The sequence below is a fragment of the Myzus persicae genome, unplaced genomic scaffold (genome assembly GCF_001856785.1).
Source record: "Myzus persicae strain clone G006 unplaced genomic scaffold, MPER_G0061.0, whole genome shotgun sequence".
NCBI classification, from domain to species: domain Eukaryota; kingdom Metazoa; phylum Arthropoda; class Insecta; order Hemiptera; family Aphididae; genus Myzus; species Myzus persicae.
In genome coordinates, this window is record NW_019103785.1 from 184,202 (window position 1) to 206,614 (window position 22,413).

Below are 22,413 nucleotides of genomic sequence, written 5' to 3' on the forward strand. Positions count from 1 at the left end.
CTCCATCCCAGAGTTTATCTGGGCGATTTGAAGTGACGTGTTCATAGAATAATTTCATTGTTTGAAAGCATAATATTATATAGACAGTACTTATTGATCAGTAGACAATGTTACAGTTAATATTTTAGACTAGTATTTATTTTGAGCATTTTAAAGAGCGTCATTATTATTTTTTAAAAATCAGTACAATAAAATTAATGCAGTTAAATTAAAATAAACAAACTATGTGTACTATATTCTAGATGTGTATAATAAATGTATTTTGGATTTACTTAATTTGAATAAAACAACAATATAGTTATTAATTTAACAAGATTCGTGTTCACGTAGCACTCGGAAACAATAGAAAATAAACTAAAATAAATGTCTTACAAAAAAAAGTATATACATTTGATGTATAAAAATGCATAATATGTATTGTAATAATATAATATTGATGCAGTGACAGGCGTTGAACACTTTTGTATTGGTACAAAGTAGATTCCTATAACTGTTAACCAACACGATGAACCGATATTATAGGTTAGCCAATATTTGTATTACTGATAGAATACTAATTTTGCCATTATGCACTTTGGGATTTTTAAATTTATTTTCTTTCACCAAACAAATAATCATAGAAATACTGGTAACGGCTAGAATTTACCCAACGTAATATACAATACAAGGGCCATGCTTGTGGCCTTTTTAGCTAGAATAAACTATACTACTATAGAGTAAATGTTATACCTAATATATTCCGTATTATTTTTAATATCATAGTATACATTATAAAGTGCAATCAATTAAATTTGATATGTCCTGTTAACGTTCAAGTAGATTGGTGATCGCCAGTAGTTAAAAATTACAAAAATCATTGAGAAGAATAGTTATAATAAAGCTGCTTTATAAATTGCGTTCAACCATCTAATTTGCAATAATTTGTTTTAACGTAGATATCACGTAATGGTGTATTTAATCTTAATCATCTAACACATTACTAAAAATGATTAAATATTACAACTAACAATATTTAGATATTCATATGTGAACAATTACAAAAATTGAACAAAAAAACGTGATATAAATAATATAATGTCACTATTATAGCATACATGCTGTTGTGTTTATAATATGGACAGCAGCGAGTGAAGAACCAACGCGTTGCAACGCTGTTATATTTTGTTTAGTTGGTGCTGTATGTAAGATTACTTAATTATTTAAATGTGCAAATTACAATAGAAGTTCCCGTTAATCAAATGCATAATATAGATTAATAATACTTCAAGTTACATACTCATTGTGCCAAAGGTAGTCGGGTAGTGTACACATAACCGTGTTTTCACGTTTTAAAACATACGACTTTTAGTCACAGTTTTGGGTATTACCACAAATTTAAACAGAGAAGAAATAAACAAAGGTTTAAAAAAAGGTGTAATTTGTAAGAGACCCTATTTACACGTAACGTCAAGGACAAAATATGTGTTTTTTTTTTTTTAACGGACGCAGTTACATTTGCAAAATACACGACGATAATAATAACTATTAAAAGAAAAAAACCGTCACGACAAGAACAGAAATAATTGGACTGGTGAAGTCGTATTTATCTCGGTTAGACCATAAAGTCAGTATTGACTTCTCAGTGCGGGAATACGCCATTGACGACAAAAAATCTTGTTTCGACAGGTTGTTAACAAAAACCTTGCATAAGATGACGTAGGTATATAATGAAAATTTGGAGAATTCGTGTAGATGATAATAAAATATAATTTCAAAGTGATAATTTCTCAATTATTAAGAAATTTTCCAAGTTAATATAAAGAAGAAATAAATTCTCGGGCATGATAAGATGAATAATAATAATCATTATAAATTACTGAAGTTATATTCAAAATCGCTATTGTGAATGGTCTTTCAAATATAGTACCTAGGTATATACCCAAACACAGCGGTGCCTTCGAAGGCTATAACTGTAAGGTGTATTATTAAACTGATATTCTGTTGAATTGATTTCGTCTCACCCATCGAGAAAAAATTACTTTTTATCGCTATGTCTAATAACGTTTGGACGATCTCGTGAAAACCTGTAGTTATCGGCCGTTAGATCCTGTTTAATGGAAATCACTGTGTTCACTCGGACTTTTAAAATTCAAGTGTTTTTAGGAGTAAACGATTTTTCATTGTCTGGATTTGTATTTACTATTTTGGCGAAACGTTGGTGGTGGATATTTACGGATTGCATTTAAGGTTTATTCATTCAGAAGTTATTGCGCAACGACGAATTCGAATTTCTTCTTTAGTCGCTTATTCGTTCACAAAATCGACTGAATTCCGACATTCGACATCGCTCTACTTGCAGTGAGAACTCTGAAACAATGCGATTCAAATGTATTTCAATAAACACCAGGATTTCTCAACATAAAAAAAATCTCTTGACGGTTCTTTTTCTAATTAAGTTTTTTTCTTTATTTTAACTTAATTAAACATAAAGTAATATGTTTGGTTATTTAATCTGAAAACTATCCAAATCGTGATTGCGATAGATTGATAGAATATTTTTTCGGAAAAAGTGATTACGTACCTATAATATTCTTAATTGTATAGGACTTGCATCTTATTTAAAATCATAAGTATTGATAATTTGTATAGGTAATTGTTTAAAATTTCTCAAAGTAGAAGATTATAGAACAGATTTTCAAAAAATATAATATTAGAGAGACCCCCCAAAAAAATTGACTAAAAATCAAAAAAAAATCGATGAAATAATTTTCAGAACGATCTTGGGCAATTTTGCTTTACGAGAAAAACATAAGAAAAATCGGTCAGAAACAAAAACTCTTGTATCCAGTCCAAAAACATATTTATGTTCAAAAAAATTATTAGCTGCCTGAGCTCAGCAACTACTTCACGATAATATATTTGAAATACAATGATAGTTTTTTTTAACTTAACATATTTATTGTAGAGATGATGGTAGAAATTAATAACCAACAAACTATGGTTTCACATCTGATAGTTTATTCTTAGGAAGAATGCTATTCGTATTAGAAGGATATTTTATTATACTTAAGTTAGGTTACACATTATTCTAAAAGGTGAACGGAGAATACTTATGAATCATATCAAATAAGTAATAACAATGTTAAGATACCGGTTCGACGGACTAAATATGTTTGTTATGAAATCATATGCAAAAAAAGCATATGCTCAATAATTATACATTTAAAATTATAAACACATTTTTCACAGTTCCATTATCGCAGTATTATTGTTTGGTGGGAAGAGATTTATAACATTGAGAGCAAATGGACTATTTTTTTTTTATATATATATAATGTTTATATTGCATATTATGCTTGAGGTTTGAATATCCCAGTTCCACAATTATTCAAGTATATTATCTGTTGTTTCGAGGGACTCTGTGGGTATCCTTTAACAGAGTTTTTTCATGTTTTATTTTTACAGCCAAATTTTGTGAAAAAAAAAATTAATGGACGTAGCTCTCGAAATTATTACTGTTTATCAATCACTCTTGACCGCAAAACTGGGACAGATCCAGTGTTACTTCAACTGAACGTCGCACGAATTAATCAGCCCTATCAAACTGCCGCCGTTTGTACGTACTGCGCACCTACTGACCATCGATCGTGGTATGGAAAAATAATAATGATCATGTTGTACGAGTTACGACAGACAATAATAATTACACAACAAAAATATCATATGGGTGTAGGTACCCAATAAGGAAAAAAACTAAACAGACTGTTCTCCGTGAAATTCGTTTTAATGACTTACAACTCCACATATACCTTTACTACAAATACACATTTTACTTTTGTTTTACTTTTCTCAATATCATTTTACATAAATATATATTATCATTAAATTGTATGCACGTGTTAGTGTGACCCCTCTATTTTACGTCCGGCAACGTTTAGAATATTTAATGAATTACTGATGTTTTATTTTTGCCGGTCCTACCCCCCCCCCCTCCAACTAACACCCAAATCTTCCTTTAGGTATAGGTATTTCTGCGGTTGATAGTGCCGCTTCGGGACGGTGAACGCGGCAGTGCGCACGGAAACGCAATTTAAGTGGATAATGGATATTTATAGTCAGAGTTTTGGTGGTTATACGTATATATATTATTCATCGGAGAAACGATTGGCGGGTGGCCGCCACCACCGCTGTGTTTCTAGACCTGTCTGTTTTTTTTTTCAGAATTCATTTAACGACCTACGCTCCAAAGTTTTCGACAGTTTTGATTTTTTAAATCTATAATGATTTTGTAACTAAATAGTATGCTTCTAAAAAAAATTAAAAATGTATTGGTTTTAGAATTGTTTTAACTCAATTTAATTTAAGTGCAACGAAAAATCATATGAAGATACTGTAGATAACACATTCCCTGATTTTGATCGTAAAACATTTTTAAAAAAAAATGAAAAGTTTTCCAGTATTAACTATTATAGTATCTTACTAATGTCATACTCCAAAAATATACAAGACAAGACAAGATTCTGATACAATTAGATACTTTGTTGACAAATAGTTTTGTGGGTGTGTAAACATTAGAGAGTATAAAAAAAAATTCTATTCACATTCTCTCCGACACGATTTCGTCATTTTCTTTAAATTTTCGATACTGCAGGTCTGAAATATAATTTATAATTTTTAAGCGTATAAAAAAAAATCTTTCTGTCTTGGAGACAGTAATATATTACATGTACGTACTTTTTATAGAGTGATTTATAATGCATATTGTTCAGTAAACTAATAAAAATAACACAAATTATGAATTCAGATGGTAAGTGTCACGCATAAGTGCTGAATATTGTACTTCATAGTTGTTAAATCTTTTATAAAGAAGTTTCATGTTTTTTTTTTAGATATATATATGTATATATAGAGTATAATGTTTCATATATTCAGCCCACAGTAGTCTATTGAACGTTTTTCAACCAGAACGTCAAAAATAAAAATCTATAGCTATGACTTTTCCCTATACTTTTTTAGTACCTAACCTAAACTTATATTACCTATAAATGTATAACATCTTGACCATTGAAATGAATTGATTACCTAGGTATAAATATCTAATATATTGCTTAAAGGCAAACTTCAGTAAATTTAATTTGTGCTGAGCAAATGGATTGAATATAAATTAGTATTTAAACGAGGGGGTATTATATAAATCTTTTGTGAATTGATAATGCTTCAGTAAAATAAAAATTTGGACAAAAATATAAACTATAATGAAATCCCAGTTTCGGGTAAAATAGTATTTTTGTTAAAGGTTTGGATTAAAATACTATTATATACACAATGTTATTTGGCTAACATAAAGCGATATAATTTAGTATCACAAGTTGTGGAAATTTAAAACAATTTTTAAAAAATTGATTAATTTTATTTTCTAGCTTTTAAAGTTTCAAAGGTCTCAGCTTAATAACATTTCAGTAGAGCTGTGAACGTCTACTGAACTTTTAGAAAACGTAAACGTTTTTTCTGTCTAAGATAACTTTTCTCAAATTATATATTTTACTTTATTTTTAGAGTGACTTGTAAGTGGCAACGAAAGCCTATTATGAGTTTCTAATAAGGGTTGGATAACTCCATTTAGAGCTTCTTATAACTATAGATTGATTGAGTCAGGTTTGTACGATACGTTATGATAATAATAGTAAGCACATCGTTAAAATATAGTAGCAAAAAGTTGATCGCCTTATACGAATATGAAAATAATTTGCATAAAAATAAATCAAGAGGCAATAAATTTAATTGAGTAGTTAAAACCTGAAACTAAAAATACAATTATTTTGTAAGTTGTATTAATAAATAGGTTTTTTTCAGCAAAATTTTAAAATAAAATGAGCCCAAATTCCCCATACCTTAGTACCTGCTACTATATATGTTACTATCTGCGGTGACCAGTCTACTTACCTCCCATATAATATCTTCTTCACTTATATTATACAATGTGTTCAAACAATGTAGAAAAGCTTTAATACATTTGATTGCATATTTGAATAACTACATAATATAGAAATAAAAAATATGATAACATTTATTGGGTAAGATATTTAATCACCTCATTAAGTACATCATATCATCGTTTTTTAGTGCTAATTATTCTAATGACCATTGAAAAGTTTCAAACTTTTTTAAACACCCTGTATAAATATACAAATACGTGTTATGTACCTATCATAATTGTTACAACGTAATAAGTTGATAAGGACAAATACCCGCTACAATAATAAATTATACAAATCTAACAATTACCTAATTTCACTTAATTTGTTAATTTTCCCACGAGTTGTTTTTCTGTAATTAATTTAATTGTAGTCATATTTTTAACATTAAACCTATATCAAATGATTAGGTGCATACCTTAATTTGCTACACAAGAATTTACAAAAGAAGTATATATTAATTTTAATTCTAAGACATTAAATGTTACACAGAAAATCTGTATAATAGGTAACAAAACTGTACTAAAGTATTTTATTTGACGTTCTTCACACATACAAACACACATACATAGTAATGTTATGTCGAAGTATGTTTACAAAAATATTACTTTCAAGAACAATAAATTACTTTTAATAATATATTAATTAATTTGAAATTGTATGGTGCTTAGAGAATTACGCGAATTGGTTTTAATACGATTCTTAACGTTTTTACATGACGTTCGAGTTAAAAATATTAAATGCACTAGATTTGCAGTAATAGCAAGTAATAGTAATAGCAATAATTATAATAATGAATTATTAAGAAATAATAATAAAAAAAGTAAAGAGAGAATGCCTCCATAATAATACCACAAAGTTGGAGGGATTGCTTATGATGTTCGTTCGCAAGTAGTTGTATTCAAACGCCTAAAGCTGGTCGACAAAACGCGGTAAAACTAATAACCACCACTTCAGTCGTACAGCGTACGTCATTAAAGGTTTATTATAATAATGTGAGCATAGGTATACACACATTGATGTATACCTAGTAATAAATGTGCACACGTTCCTGTTTAGTAATACATAAACTCAGATGTATAATATTTACTTTAGTACAAATGTTATAGAAAAAAACAGCAATTTTTACTTACCAAAGTGTACAACAGAAGGTTTTACGTAAGCCTACACGTTTACCAAGAATGAAGGCAAATCCTTTTTGTGGGGCATTTTTTGTGTTACCATAATAATATATTTTTTTCCGTCTGCTTACTATTTATTTTCTCTAGTTTCAATAAATTATAATCTCACGCAATTCATAAAAACAATTTATCCATTCTCGATTGTTAAAAAATAATTGTGACAAATAAACACATCAATTGTGGGTATAATATTATAATAAAATTCTATAGGAAAATATATTTTTAATTGATACATTTGTCAAATACCAATCATGAACGGTGAGCAAATAAAATTATGAATTGCCACTAAAATTCCAAGACTTTTCAGGTATGTCAGAAAATATTAAGAATAATTATTTATACGTTTAACGTATTTTATTCGTACACATCATGATTTAAACTTTGCAGTTTGAATATTTTATATTTATTATGTTTTTATATTACTTACCTTTTTTTTGGATGATTATATGTACCTATCAAATGACGGTGTGAATAGAGTCATTGTATATAAATAAGGTAAGATTCATTTAAATTTTTTTAAAAAATTTCGTGGCTTATAAAAAAATTATAATTAAAGTAAAAGTGAAATGTTTCAAGTATCTAGAATCAGAATTTTGTGAATAAAAATAAATAACCAAAAGTGTTTGTGGAATAATCGCTGTTTAAAGTATTATTATACAATTTCTTCTAAGCTTAAAATTTAAACGATCATAAACTATATTTAGACGACTTTAAACTAAACATTTGTTGTACATTTTTATAAAGACAACTCATCAGACATTTTAGCATACTTAAATTATATTTTTAAAAGGTCTTAAAATCAAATAGGTAATGAAAAATACAAACAAAAAACATCATTGTATAATCAATAAGCATAGCCAAGAATCTTAAATGGCCTTACAATTTATTTTAATAATTTCAGTAGGTAATACTTTTGTAAGCCAATGATTCTGGTATTGAGGTTTCAACTTAAAAAAAAATATTCGAATACAATGATTAAAGTTATAGAAAACTAATTAGTTGTACAGTTTTTATATATTAATATTTATTTTTGGAAATATAGCTAAAATATGTGTTTTTTTTATGTACCAACCATGAAAATATTTAATTTTTTAAAGAAGTACCAGCGTAGTCTTTAAAAATTTAAGTATCATTATTATTATGTTTTCAATTAATAGTACTTTAAGTACTTACTACTTACCTATATAATAAAAGTATAAGCGATTTTAAAATGTAAATCGTGTACATGCGTATACATTATCTTCAACTGATATTGTTAAAATAAAGAATTAATATATATTTAAAGTCACAAATTGTTCGATTAGAATATGTTCAGAAGCAGACAATTAAAATTCAGCTAACTTTTGTACAAGATACCTATATTAATTTAATTTGATAACTTGAACATCTAAAATATTAAACGTATATCAGCTATAAATACATCAAAATTATATTTAGTATTTACATGATTTTACATACATCTCATAAAACAGTGAATTTTCAACTTATACATAGTTACCCGATCTAATCTTCTTAATTGAAATGATAATTTTATTATTAAGACTTTTTTAAATATAATTTTTTTGTATTGATATGACATTATACTATTGTATTTTCTTTTAATAGTTCTTTTAATCAATCGACAAAGTTTAATCGTAATCAATAAGTTAATTTTTCTAAAACATGTTTAACACGTGATAATCAAACATACAATTTTTATTTTAATCAACTCAACTTATCCAATCTTTCTTGTTTTTTCTAGTAAATTGTTTTTAAAACTAGTATCAATAATAACTGTATATTTACTGTTAGTCTTGAATTTTCTAACGAAACTAAGTAATGGTTGATTTAACGTGGATAAATTTCTTTATACATTACAACTTAAAAATTTCTGTATGGTTAATAAAACAATCTGGTAAGCATAAGCAAGTATGGGGAAAATCTCAAGCACAATATGTTATTTGAGTTAATTATATTATATAATAAGTCCTAATAGTTTTCCACTGATATCCTTGAGTAGTCGGGTTAATATGAATTAACAATCAACTACGCTAATTTGTTAACATAATTTATAGGAAACGACTGAATCGATTTATTCATTATTAATCAGAACGTACATAATTAACAATTCGATAGCTAGTTAGGAGTAGTTGATTAGGTATTCCAATATCTGTGAATCGAAACCGATTATACACGAGACCGATGTAAGACCACTGGAGGTGCAATATGTACCTGTACCTGGTACACATTTTTATGACAACTATATATTATAGTTCACCAATATAAATTTTACAAAGAAACCCCTTTGCTAAACCAAAAAAATACTCATCATAATCTATTACATTCTAATTCATTCTCGTCTTCCATGAACATAATATGCACGACGGCCATATACATAATGTCCACTGTATGACGAGCTCCATATTAACAACCACGATTTATCGACATCGGAAGTATTGCTGTTGCACGCACAACAAATCGTGTTATCAGCCACACACAGTTATTGCGACATCGATATTAAACGTCGAATAATGGGCTGCACACACGATACACACAAAATAGTTCTCTATAATCGTGGCTGCACACAATAAACAATGTAGATTGTAATAATTACTAAGTGATAAACATTCAACGCTCAGCTGCTTCATAAAACCTGCACAATATCTATGTATAATCGCCATCTCCGACGACACGGTCTTAACCGTCGTTTCACTGGGGCAAACGAGTTAATGTCGCGGCCGCGACTCTCGCTCAGCCCCGCCGTCGTTAATTAAAGCTATTAGTTTGAGGAAAACTTCTTAATAAATGTGAGTTGGAGAGCACGTGAATCCGAATCGGCGGCAGTTGTTTGGCGGGGCGGGGACGGTGATGGGGGAGGCATTAAAGAGTTTCCGGACAGGGTGTTTAGTCGCATTTTCACATTCACATAATGTTTGCATTCGTATCCGAATCGTTTTGCAAAAGATAACTTTCTATACCTACCTAGTATTTTAACAGAGGCAACAAAATATCAGACATTAAAAAAGTGCGTCATTGGAGTACTACCTATGGCTCAATTTACGCCATACGAAAGTAATACAGTTCTAAGCTCTGATTCGGTTCAAAACAAGACTACTTCTGACCTTCATCTAACGAAAACCACATCAACGAAACCGCGTTGCAGCGTGGTAAAATGAGTCATCATTGTTGGGTCTTTCTTGTGGTATAGTAGTAAACTTGTAGTGACCGTTGACATATAAGACAACAATACAGAGGACTGAATAAACATTCCCACAAGAAAGTTGAAGTCGTGCGACCAGTCGACCATTTGTCAACATGGCAATGTTTACAAAATGACTTGACAGATAATATACTTGTACATATTTATATGGTATATATGTTATGAATATAATATTATCAAACATGCAATTTTGCCCTGCTGGCATGTTGGCTGCCGGACTTCAATATTATCCTGTAGTCGGTTATCTAGTTGTTTTATACGTCTATGGTAGTGACACGTCGTCGTCGGCAAATCGACTGCATTTAGATCAAAGATAATTTAGATAATCTTAGATTAGATATTATGATCTAAGATTTAGATATTATCATTTAGATAGACGATTCTAATGGCGAACGCGCTCAGTGATGTTGATAAAGCTTTGTTTAATGCGAATGTAGGTCGTAGAGTAACTGAGTAAGAGATGAAATAGTTTTGACGCACGGAAAAAGTGAACCTTCAGAGTGACCACTACTCTAATATGAAATTATCGAACACAAATATTTTTTTCCCAAATCAGTAATTGAAATAATATTTTGATGATAGCAAATAAATACATATTAAATAATAATAATCCTGCAAATGAATAGGTAGTAGATACCCCAAAAGTAGTCTATTGTAGTGTTTTTGTAGTGTTTAGTGTCAGATCGTTTAAATAATATTTTCCAGCGATTTATACTCCGCATAATATGTACAAGCGTACAAAACTAATAATACTATTTATACTAATGACAATTTGTTTTTGTTATCTGGTCACTATGGATTTCCTCATTTACTTTCTTTAGTTGTGTTTACTTGTAGTAGTCATCACTTGGTATTATAGGTATTAATATGAAGTGTATTTGTGGTTTATAATTTGCATACGACGACCACGGTTGCTTGATACCAGATACAAAAATATACCTAGGTAACATGTTACATATTGTTATATACATTATAAAAATGTGTAGAATTGTTTAATTACAAATGCAGTTGTATACACACAGTCTAGATCTATAAAAAGGATTTAAAAGTTTAACGATTTTTTGATTTTTTAATAAACTCGTATATTTTTGTTGTCATTATGTTATAGACGTGCAAAAGGATGGACCGGAGCCAGAGTTTTTGAATCCCATGGAAAATGTCACCGTCGCATTGGGGCGGGAAGCGATACTGGTATGCTCGGTGAAAAACATCGGCGAACACAAAGTGAGTTCGAAAAAAAATTACTATTTTGTTGCTTACTAGCTAATACAACTACCCACATAAAATCAATAAATAGATGTTTGATAAACAATGAAAAGTATCATTTTTTAAACTTAACACTAAGGGAATGGTAAACGAAATCGTAGGTATTTGTTTATTTTTCACACGAGTAACAAAATATTTATTATATTGATATATTATTATGTACTCATTTATAAACTTAAAATATATTTACAAGTTGTTGTTGATTATTACGGTCATGGAATAGTCTCTGAAGGCGTTTTATTTTTTTGATAACTATATGTACGTGCTTAAATTAAGACAATTGAACAAACGTTAAGTTACATTTTTTTTTACTCTTTGGATGTACACATTGTGGGTTTGAACTTATTTTAGTGTAAATAATAAACGCATTTTCCAGTATTATTTAGTATAGTTATAATTTTAAAATCGTATGTATTTGTAGATAATATTGATCTCTCATTGTTCCGAAGTAATAATAATTATATTATGAAAACATAATTCAAGTTTCTATATTGCCTATTTAAAGTCACATTTAATAATATGCTTTTTTTAAAACTATGGAACTAACCATTTTTAAGTTATGTCATGTGAAAATAGAATACAAATATTAGAATTTAGAACTTCGTTAAACTTTGTGGCAATATATGTAATTTTGTAAATTTCCATTATTACAATATTTATTCTCGTTGATATCGCTGGTTTTTTATCATGTTATTTATATTTTGATTATTACTCATATAAGTCATATATTTATAAATATAGATATGCCAACTATTAGTATTACTGTAATAATTATGATAAGACATGTATTCTAATAAAATATTACTTTTTAATTTAATATCAGTGGTTGTTGGACGTTTGGGAATTAAGGGTCATAAGCTGTCCAATTCGTTATATAAAACCTCCTCATTTATCTTATTTTCTCTTTCCACATTTATTTCCCTAGAGTTGTTTTATATAATTAAATATTCATACAAAGTTGCAATGAAAGTCTAAATAGAAAATAAATTATCTAATTATTAATATTATTACATAAAGATAAAAATATTTATCAAATATCTATAAATATATTCATTTCATCGGTTATTTTTCATTTTGTGTACCTGGGGAATAAAAGTATAACTGAATTAATAAAAATGTATCGTTTCCATTGTTTTACATGCAATTTAAAACTATAATATTATTTTATTTGGAATTGAATGGACGTAATTTATTTATTTGTATTATTTTCCATGCTTATACCAGATTTTTAAAATGTTTTAAATTCCACGTCTTATTTCTAGAGTTATCATTATTTATTTAATTGTTCTTCACAATTCTTCATAGTTGAGCGCTTATGCGTGAGAAACATAATTAAAAGTTTACAAATGTTAAAAGGATAAACAATATGAGGTTTAGAATTTAAGGTATACATAAGTTGAATATTTTAAATAATTTAAGTATATGGCATATTGAAGTTATTCAACTTATCATTAAATTATAAAGATTAACACAATAATAAAATATAAATTGGATAATGAAACCTACTTGGAGATGTTTGCGATATTTTAAGACTCCTAGACTTAGAGTGTAAGTGGAGCGATGAACGCACCTATTGGAATTTGATTGTATTATATATTATATTATCTATATTATAATTTCATAAGATCATATTATATAAAGACATTTATAGAAATACCTACATGATAGTTATTTTACATTTATATTGCACGAGGTAGAATTAAACTTTTTTTTATTTTATGTGAGAAAAAAAATGTACATTTATAATAATACATTACAAAATAATAACTCAAACACTTTTATGATGTTATTAATATTTCAACGACAATCCGGACATATCTATTTACCTTCAGTTTTTTATCGAAATTTTGAAAAAAATTGTTTAGACATAAGACGTAATGATGGGAAGGGTAGTAATTTTGAGTTAACGACACTTAAGACTATTTGGATAATATTGACGGCGCTATAGTAATATAGTGTCTTTGCTGTACAGTGTCTCGGCCACGGAGGGTGGATTGTGGATGTGCAGTACTGGAAGAGAAGAGAGGAGAAGAGAGGTCGTCGGGTGTTCGGAATAATATAACAATAACGCCCCGAGTGGTGCTCGTAATATTATACACACAGTTGGTTGACTCTGTGAAGTTTCGAGACACGTGTTGAATGTTATTTATTTGTTTATTTTATTTTTGTTTATTGATAAACATATTATTATATCACCAACCAGTCACATACATTTAGGGAAAGAATTTTTTTTCGTGGACCGTTCGTGCTCAGAATAACCTCTTCCGCATTTCTAACCAGCGACAAACGCTCGTCTAATAATAATAATACTTATTTAACTTCATATTTATTTGATATTTTATCGTATATACTGTGTATGCCGGCGCCCGTAAGCCGACGGTCAACCGTTGTGCCACGATGCGAAACCGTCTTTTTTTTATTCTGTGCATTATCACGCACAAGACGTTTTCATGGTAAACAATGGATTTCGGTACCGGGTTAGAATAATTAAAAGAAAAACAAATAATAATACATTAAAGATATTATAATGTACGCTTGTCTGAGTGTTTCGTGAGTTCATTTAATAAAAAGACGGCCAGCCCGATTCTCGCAATCTTACAGTGACGTTTAATTATAAATTTATGTTTTCCGTCCGTTTGAAAACGATGTCAAGGGAATGACTGATAATTTAGTAGAATTGTTTGAGTTTTTCATGAGTTAAACGTCGAATGAAATGTTAGGAACAAAAATATTATAAGATAAGCAGTGAGTTATCAATGTCTTAAAATACATTTACGAGTACGTAGATACCACAAAATAGGTACTTAATTGTAATTATGTTGCTTAGTATTAATTGTACGAATTTAACTTTAAAATATTTCCTGCATCAACATTTTGAAACGTATGATATATTTAATATTGTTATTAATTTAATTCGCATTTTTTTCAGCAACCGAGTCGACATTTAAATGTATAATTTATTGTATATTTTTTCGTAATTGAAAAAAAAATATATTGACTGTCTCTGTAAATGGTACTTAATTATGTTTAAAATGCTTATTATAATATTTATAACAATACAATGTATTGTGGTTTTAAATAATATAATATGTTGGTAATTGAGTTAAATATCCAACGATCTATTGTACCATTTATATTTTATGTTCTTTGTCACTTAAATAATTATATTTTATTTATACTTCAGTTATTCTCCCTTCCTTCTTTTTTCTCGAAATATATTTATTTTCTAAATCGTAGTATCTTAATATTGATGATTTATTTTAATTGTATTGCATATTTCCGAATAAACTATTTATGTTTGCTATAGAAAGCATACTTTTTCTCGGTAGACACTCAGGCTAGGTATTTAAAATAATGTAATATAAAAATTAATTTAATTAACATCTGCAAGTGTTAGTTATTATAATTTTAGTATTCATATTTGGATTTAAAATTGTTTTAACTATATATTTATCAATAGTTAAAATGTACTTATTTATTTAATACTATTGTAAAATAGTTTAAATGGACAACATTTGAGTTTAAAAATTTAAAATTATTCATATTTAAAATAAATATCATAATATAAAAATAATACTAAGAACATACTTATTTATTATGTTTCCAAATAGTTTAAGATTTAGTGCCACCATGAAAGTTCTCTTTGAACTAAATTTAGTTGAATAGACAGAAATTTATATGCCGACAGAAAACGAAATCCTATAAGGTGCTAGTAAAAAGAAAAGCTTTTAAAACTAAACGACAGTATGTCTAACATCATTCGGTAGTATAAGCAAATCGACATTTGATCACTATTGAGTGAATTACTGCTGAGTTCTCCCAAAAATCAGACACTGACAAAATCACAACCACTATACATATATGCCATTATTTTTAAGGATGAACCTATGATATTGTCTCTCATATATTAAAGCATAGAGCATTTCGATTGAAAACCTCCTAATAATAATTATATTATCATTATTAAACTTGTACATTTTGCATTAGGAAGATTAAAATGAGCTTACCATACAAAAATTATGTTACTCATTTCTGGTACAATTGGCTTCTGATTGCCGGGGAAATTATGTGGATTTAAAAAAGTTAGAAATCATGATTCTATCAGGCTCAATGAATTGACCATTGTTTGACAAAACATAGATATTTCATATCAACTATACAACTGAAAATAAAATTTAATTAACCACATAATACATTTCATATTTAAATTGTAAAAATATTATATCATCAAGGCTTTTATAATGCTAGTATAGAAATTATGTATAAGTATTATAGATTTGACATCTGAATATTCTGCTAGTGTTTTATTCCATGTGATCTGAAATAATTAATTATAGTATTACAACTACAGTATTATACACATATTTTCTTGGAAAATATTTTTCGGTATACTGAAATAATTGATCAGAGTATTATAAAATACACTCAGTTGGATTGGCAATTCTATATTTATGATTCGCTCAATGGAAAAGCTATTCTTGAAATTATTGTATATTCGCAAACAATTTTAAAACCAGAATACCTACATTGAAACATAAAAACAAGCATACTATATCTTAAGGACAAAACAAGTTTTAACTGAATTTGACAAGCTTTACATCCACAAGCTTCAGGTTTTAAAATTGTGTCTACAGTTACACACCTAATACACCATAGTTGCATATTTTTTTAATTTACAAACTACAATTTGGGCTTAGATCTTTATAAAATCAACTTTTAATACCAAAGACCATAAATTGTAATTATATTGTAACAAGGTTCAGTATACGTAGTTTATAGGCTAATGCCCTTTAATAGCATATAAAACATTTTATATGGTCTCGTCAAAGTCCATATTAATTTATTATTAATATAGTTTCATTATGTCACCTTGTTTTATAAATTTGATTGAATCTTAATTTACTTATAAACATAACTCATATTAAGTTATTATATACTTTATACTTAAATAATAATTACTATTTCTATACGATATATATGCCATTGCACATTAAACATATGGTTATAAAAATACTAACACAAATACTAAAATGATTACACTTTTTAGACGGATACCCGAATATCATGAAGTTAATAATATTTTTTAAACATAAAAATCAAAATCATAATGTACTACATATATCATTAAGGTATAAATTACAAATTAAATTAAGTCCTATGAATTTTTATAGTTGTTTTTTGTACATTACCTAAGTCTATCAAACAATATCATTTTTCAAGAACACTTGATCCATTTTTCGAATAGCCATGTCAATATTCTGCAAAAATGTTTAAAATACCTCACGTTTTCTGATCATTTTCACTTACTTTTATCGGCAAACAAAGAGGTAGCAACATAAAAATAGAAAAGAGTCTGTCCTGCAAAGACACAGTGTAGAGTCATACGCGTTTTGAATACGAAATCTGATTGGCATTAGTTCGCTGTGCGAACGAAAGATGGACGAAGTCATTTTTGAACCCAATAACACAACTGTCGAATAACATAAAAAGTATACCTATCTAAAATAAGCTTGTAATTTTTTTCAAGCTTTTATTTTTTTAAAAATTGTCTAAATTCAAACATGTATTTTGTTCCATTTATGTTTTATTAAATAAGCATTGATTTAAATATTTACATTTTATACAAATAAAAATCAATGACCCTTAAATTAATGAAAAGTTGTAAGAATAAACAATAATACACACTAATAAAAATATTGACTTCACATGTTACTGTACTATGAATTATAAATAAACAATCCTGCTAATCGATTGTATTACTCAAAATAACTATAAACAATTTAATACACAATACATAATACACTTTAAAACAGTTATTTTATGGTTTCATGAAATATTTTTTTTTAATCATGATTTTTTTTTTTTTGAATATGTTCCATGTAGTAGTTTAGTTAATATTATGCTACATTATTATCAATATCAATTTTATGTAGTAGAGTTATATTAAATTGTCTACTACGATTTCGTTTAGTTCATTATATTATACGTTTATATATGTACATGATTAGTATATACAAATATACGTTTATATATTCACAGTTTGTATTAATGTTAAAGCCTAATTAATAATTTTTATTTCATACATTTCGTACTTTATTCGACAATAATGATCAATATTTTTTTTACAATCATTTGGTTAATTTTCCTAAAATGTAATATACAATTTCTCAATTCGAAAGAATAAATGTGACGTGACAGTGTAACAGTTTATTCCCGTTGAATTCTATACTATTGAACAGACGAATACAACACTGTCCCCCTAATAACACAATTAAACTATTAACATATTATTTTTTTTTGCATCAACAATAAAATAAAACTTTGATGTTATATTATTATAGAATTCAATAGTCAATACATATCCTCTGTCATTGTTTGACTTGTCATCATACACATAATATACATATAATATGTAAATGTATTATGTAGACACTTTCAATTATTATTATTTATGTTTAGTTAATGTATATAATAATTACAAAAACTGTATATAAAGTTTATATAATTTACATGACTGAATGAATGGATACTAACTGTATGTGAAAAAAATTGAACTTACATATTGTAAGATGTAAAATACATTAAGTGTAAGAGCATTTGATATTTTTCTAAATTGCTTTTCGTTTTTCAAGGCACTATAATTATGTAATAATGCAAGTTGGTTTTCAGGGTGCTAGTTTAAAAATAAGTTGAACCTACATACTATTTGTCAGTGATAAGCTTGACACATTTTTCCCAACTGCTGGAAATTAAATATGAAGGAAATTTAAATAACTTTTTTATATCAATACTGTATGAGTGATCTATTCATCTATAACATTTTAAGTATTTTATGTACCTAATTATACATTTTAAACTGCATTAACATATAGAGTATTCTATTAATTACAAAAGCAATACTTTACATCGTATTAGCCACTTGAATGTCATTCGAATGTGATACCACTTCCTCCCCACCACTTCCACGATTATATTGATAAATACAATTTATGATTTAATTTTAATTAATTTAAGCTATTATTTCTCTATACATGATTCATTGGTGAATACTATTTCAATTGATATCACTATATCAGTAGGCACGTGCGTTCGTTAAATATATTACTGTCAACATTAACATTGCTCTCGCAGTTCAGTATTCTAATTAGTGTACTAAAGTACCAAAACACTAATAATTGTTTGTAACTGTAATTCAGTGTTGTATTTCACATTTATACTATAATGACCTCAACAATTTATTAAATTTAAAATTAATAGAAATATGGAAAATATGGAAAATCGCAATCAGAGAAAAACACCATTAACACCATAACACTTCAGTTTTGATCTTTGAAGAAAAAATACACAATTTAATTTATTACATAATTATTTACCATCTCGACTTTATCTATGATATTATATAAGTAGCTTAGTGACAAACATATTTATTTTTCTTATTAGGTTTAACCCTCGAAAATATTTGCCATTGGGGTGGTACGGTAAGCGGTTATTTTTATATATTTTTAGTAGACTTTTTTGAGTTAATTTTGTTGTAATAAGTGGTGTTATTGCATATAAGTACCACGTTTCTTCGCTAAAACGCCTGGTAGGTCACCCATCTAGACGCTAGAGACGCCGGGCGCAGCTTAGCTTTAGTAATAGTAGGTGATTGGGGTCAGCCACTGCATTATACCATGGCATGAAACATATTATTATTTTTATATAAACACAAAAAACAATTATCGGAAAGTGACGGACGTGAGATTGTGGTCGACGGCACTATACTCATTCAAAACATTCAATATATGATCAAACATACACAGTGATTATAGAGTTTAGGCAAAACTTGTGTGACAAAGGAAATAATCCCATGTATAGTATTCCTCGGAAAATTCTTGCGGTTAAATATGTGTTTATAGTGATACAGAAAGATGACAATGATTGCTTCTTAATTGATAAAATTAAAATCTTTTGGATAAGAAGTGCTTTTTGAAATGTGCCCCATACTTGAGCGCCCAAACTAAATATATACCCAAGACTGCACTTTCCTCTTTACGGTGTTCGCGACACTTTCTTCATTGCATGTGCGCAGTAGGTAAATATTGTGTGTAAATACGTTGTTTAACCCAAGTTGGGTTTATATTTTATATCCACCAGCATATCCACCGACCACGTTAGACCATCCTTCGGTGATGACCAGTTATCATAATAATATAAATGCCTACCATATTATGATCAAATTCAAGTGTACCTATTTGATAAACTACTTATACCTCTGTATTAAACTATCATAATTAATTATTAAATAATACCTACTTCGGTATACCAACTGATCAGCGAGTGCTTGCTTTAACTATAATTTTCGTTTTTACATCGACGCTACTAACATCTGGAGTAAGGTATTGACTTAAACTTTAATGATTTAAATAATTGTTTTAACATTATTAGTGTCGTTTACATGTTTGGTATACGGCTCTTGATTCATACGTTTTTACAATATACCTACCTACAGATATTTTACAATTCATAAGGCGACCACAAAACAATTAAATAGAGTAAAATATAATATGATATCAAATTTTGTCACGTCTTTATTTAATTAAAAATAAATAATAATGAAGTAGGTAATGAAAAAAAAAAAAGAAAAAAAAAACAGTAATTTATTGTTATTTCGCAGACGCTGCATAATAATAAACTAAATGTTTTCATGTAAAATATGTTGTATACATTTTTAGCAACACAATACACCACTTCAATAAACCATAGAGAACTTAGAAATGTAAGCGTTAAAGCATTAATTCATGTTCTCAAATGCAAGTTGTGCATTACCTACTAAAAAAAATTAAGAGATTCAGACCATTTTAAAACTCCCATTTTCATCGTATTTGATCATACATATATACAATTGTCCACGTTGATAAAAATAACAATAGTAAATAAATGAAATGATTTAAAAAAGATTGTCAAAATTGGATCAATAATTGTATATCAATAAAATATCAAAACCGAAATAAAACAGGTAATAAAAAAAAACTATAGAATTGAATTTGTTATGTGTTGATATCTTTCATTTAGTGGGCCTATATAGTAGGTATGTTAAATATGTATATAAATTTATACGTGTATAATATGTATGTGTGTGTGTAGGTATAAAGTTGAAGTAAACTTCTAAAACAAATTAACAATAAAAAGTTAAATTGCCAATACAAATGTCCAGTTAAAATATACCGAATTATGGCTTAAGTAATTTATTTACTACAGTAAGTTGTATTCGTGATATTATATTACATTTACAAGACTATAGTATAATCAAATGAAATAAGATATAAAAAAAACTTATAAGTAATAACGATGAAGGCGATGAGAATAAAATAGTGCAAATTAAAAATTACTCCAACAATCGTAGCTTGTGTTGTTGAAGCCTTTATATTTTAATAATAATCAGGAAAATACAATAGCGAAAACAATGTGGTGTTAATGGATTGACAGAATAACTTGGCCTAATAATAGCAGTAAAACCATGTTTTAAAACAAATTCATATAAGATACAAAACGTATACAATTATCGAGGAAATAAATAAGCTTTGCTCAATTTCGTCAGGGATTGGATGGTGGTATCGTTCAAAAAAAATGTTTGAACTTATCAAAATTTTCTGTAGTTCTTATGAAAAATGTGTACATTTCACTGTTACTTATAAAAAATAATAAATGGCTCAAAATTTCTAATTTTAATCAAGTTTAGTAAATAAAATAAGTAATATAAATTAAACTTAATTGACTTATATACTATAAATTAGACGTATAATTAATATTAAAGGACAATTAATAAAATGTAAAAAAAAACAAATACTTATTAATGTTCTTACATTTTTACATTCGTATTTTTTGACATTATACTATACTTAATAATGTAAAGCTGAAGAGTTTGTATGTTTAAACTCGCTAATCTTGGGAGTCAAACAGTCTGATTTCAATAAATATTATAACAATAGATTCCTTAAGACTATTAGGAAATGTTATTTTGTTTTGGTTCTCAACTCTTATATGTTTCAATGAAATAGCTCACACGTGAACTTGGTTATGGCGCATGAAAATATAATAAAATATTTAATTTTATAATAATAAATGGTAATAAATATTATATACTATTAAAATAATGAAAGGTGAGGTGAAAGGCTTGGTGTGGGACTCGGTGTTTGGAACGTCACTAAAGTGTTCTGAGGTCAAAAATCGGCCATCGCCGATAAACGATGGGTGAAAACCGGGGTTTTTATTGACGAATTCTCGCCCCACATACACCTATTCCTCAATCAACAGTAATCCTTTTTCAAAATTGTAATGGCTATAATTTCCGGTGTTTAAGATAAATAAAAAAAAAATGAATTAAAAATGTAATGTTTTAAAAAAAAATAAAAGAACTTACCTTCATTGAGTATAATACAATAGTAAAATTAATTAATAAAATAACAATTTCTAAAAACATACGAAGAATGAACAGATTTAGTAGTAATATAGGCTGACTGACAAGAATCCGTCTTCGCTCAGTAACATTTTTTTGTAAACAGTAACTTTTCAGTTATCATTAAATTAAAGTTTAACACATAAACTATAGATGCTTACTCATTGACGAAGTATAATCAAAATTTACTTTACAGCAACAAGTTTTCGACTTTTCGACTTTTTAAAAATTTTTCCTAATAGAAAATAAACACAAACATTAAAAACACACATCATTGTAAAATTAATACGTTCATCTCTCCGCTCAAAATCTAAGAACTAATATAATTTTATCATGTTTATATTATCTATAATTATTATTTTTATAGAACTAATC

The 22,413-nt window shown here is 27.7% G+C and overlaps 1 protein-coding gene across 1 annotated transcript in view; it reads left to right on the plus strand.

The window, feature by feature from the left end:
• Positions 1-22,413, plus strand: part of LOC111035303 (lachesin-like) — a 184,961-nt gene that overhangs the window by 115,644 nt on the left and 46,904 nt on the right. The window contains exon 3 of the mRNA XM_022316868.1: positions 11,443-11,558. Within this exon, the coding sequence (XP_022172560.1) occupies positions 11,443-11,558 (116 nt within the window). The remainder of the gene's footprint in view (positions 1-11,442; positions 11,559-22,413) is intronic.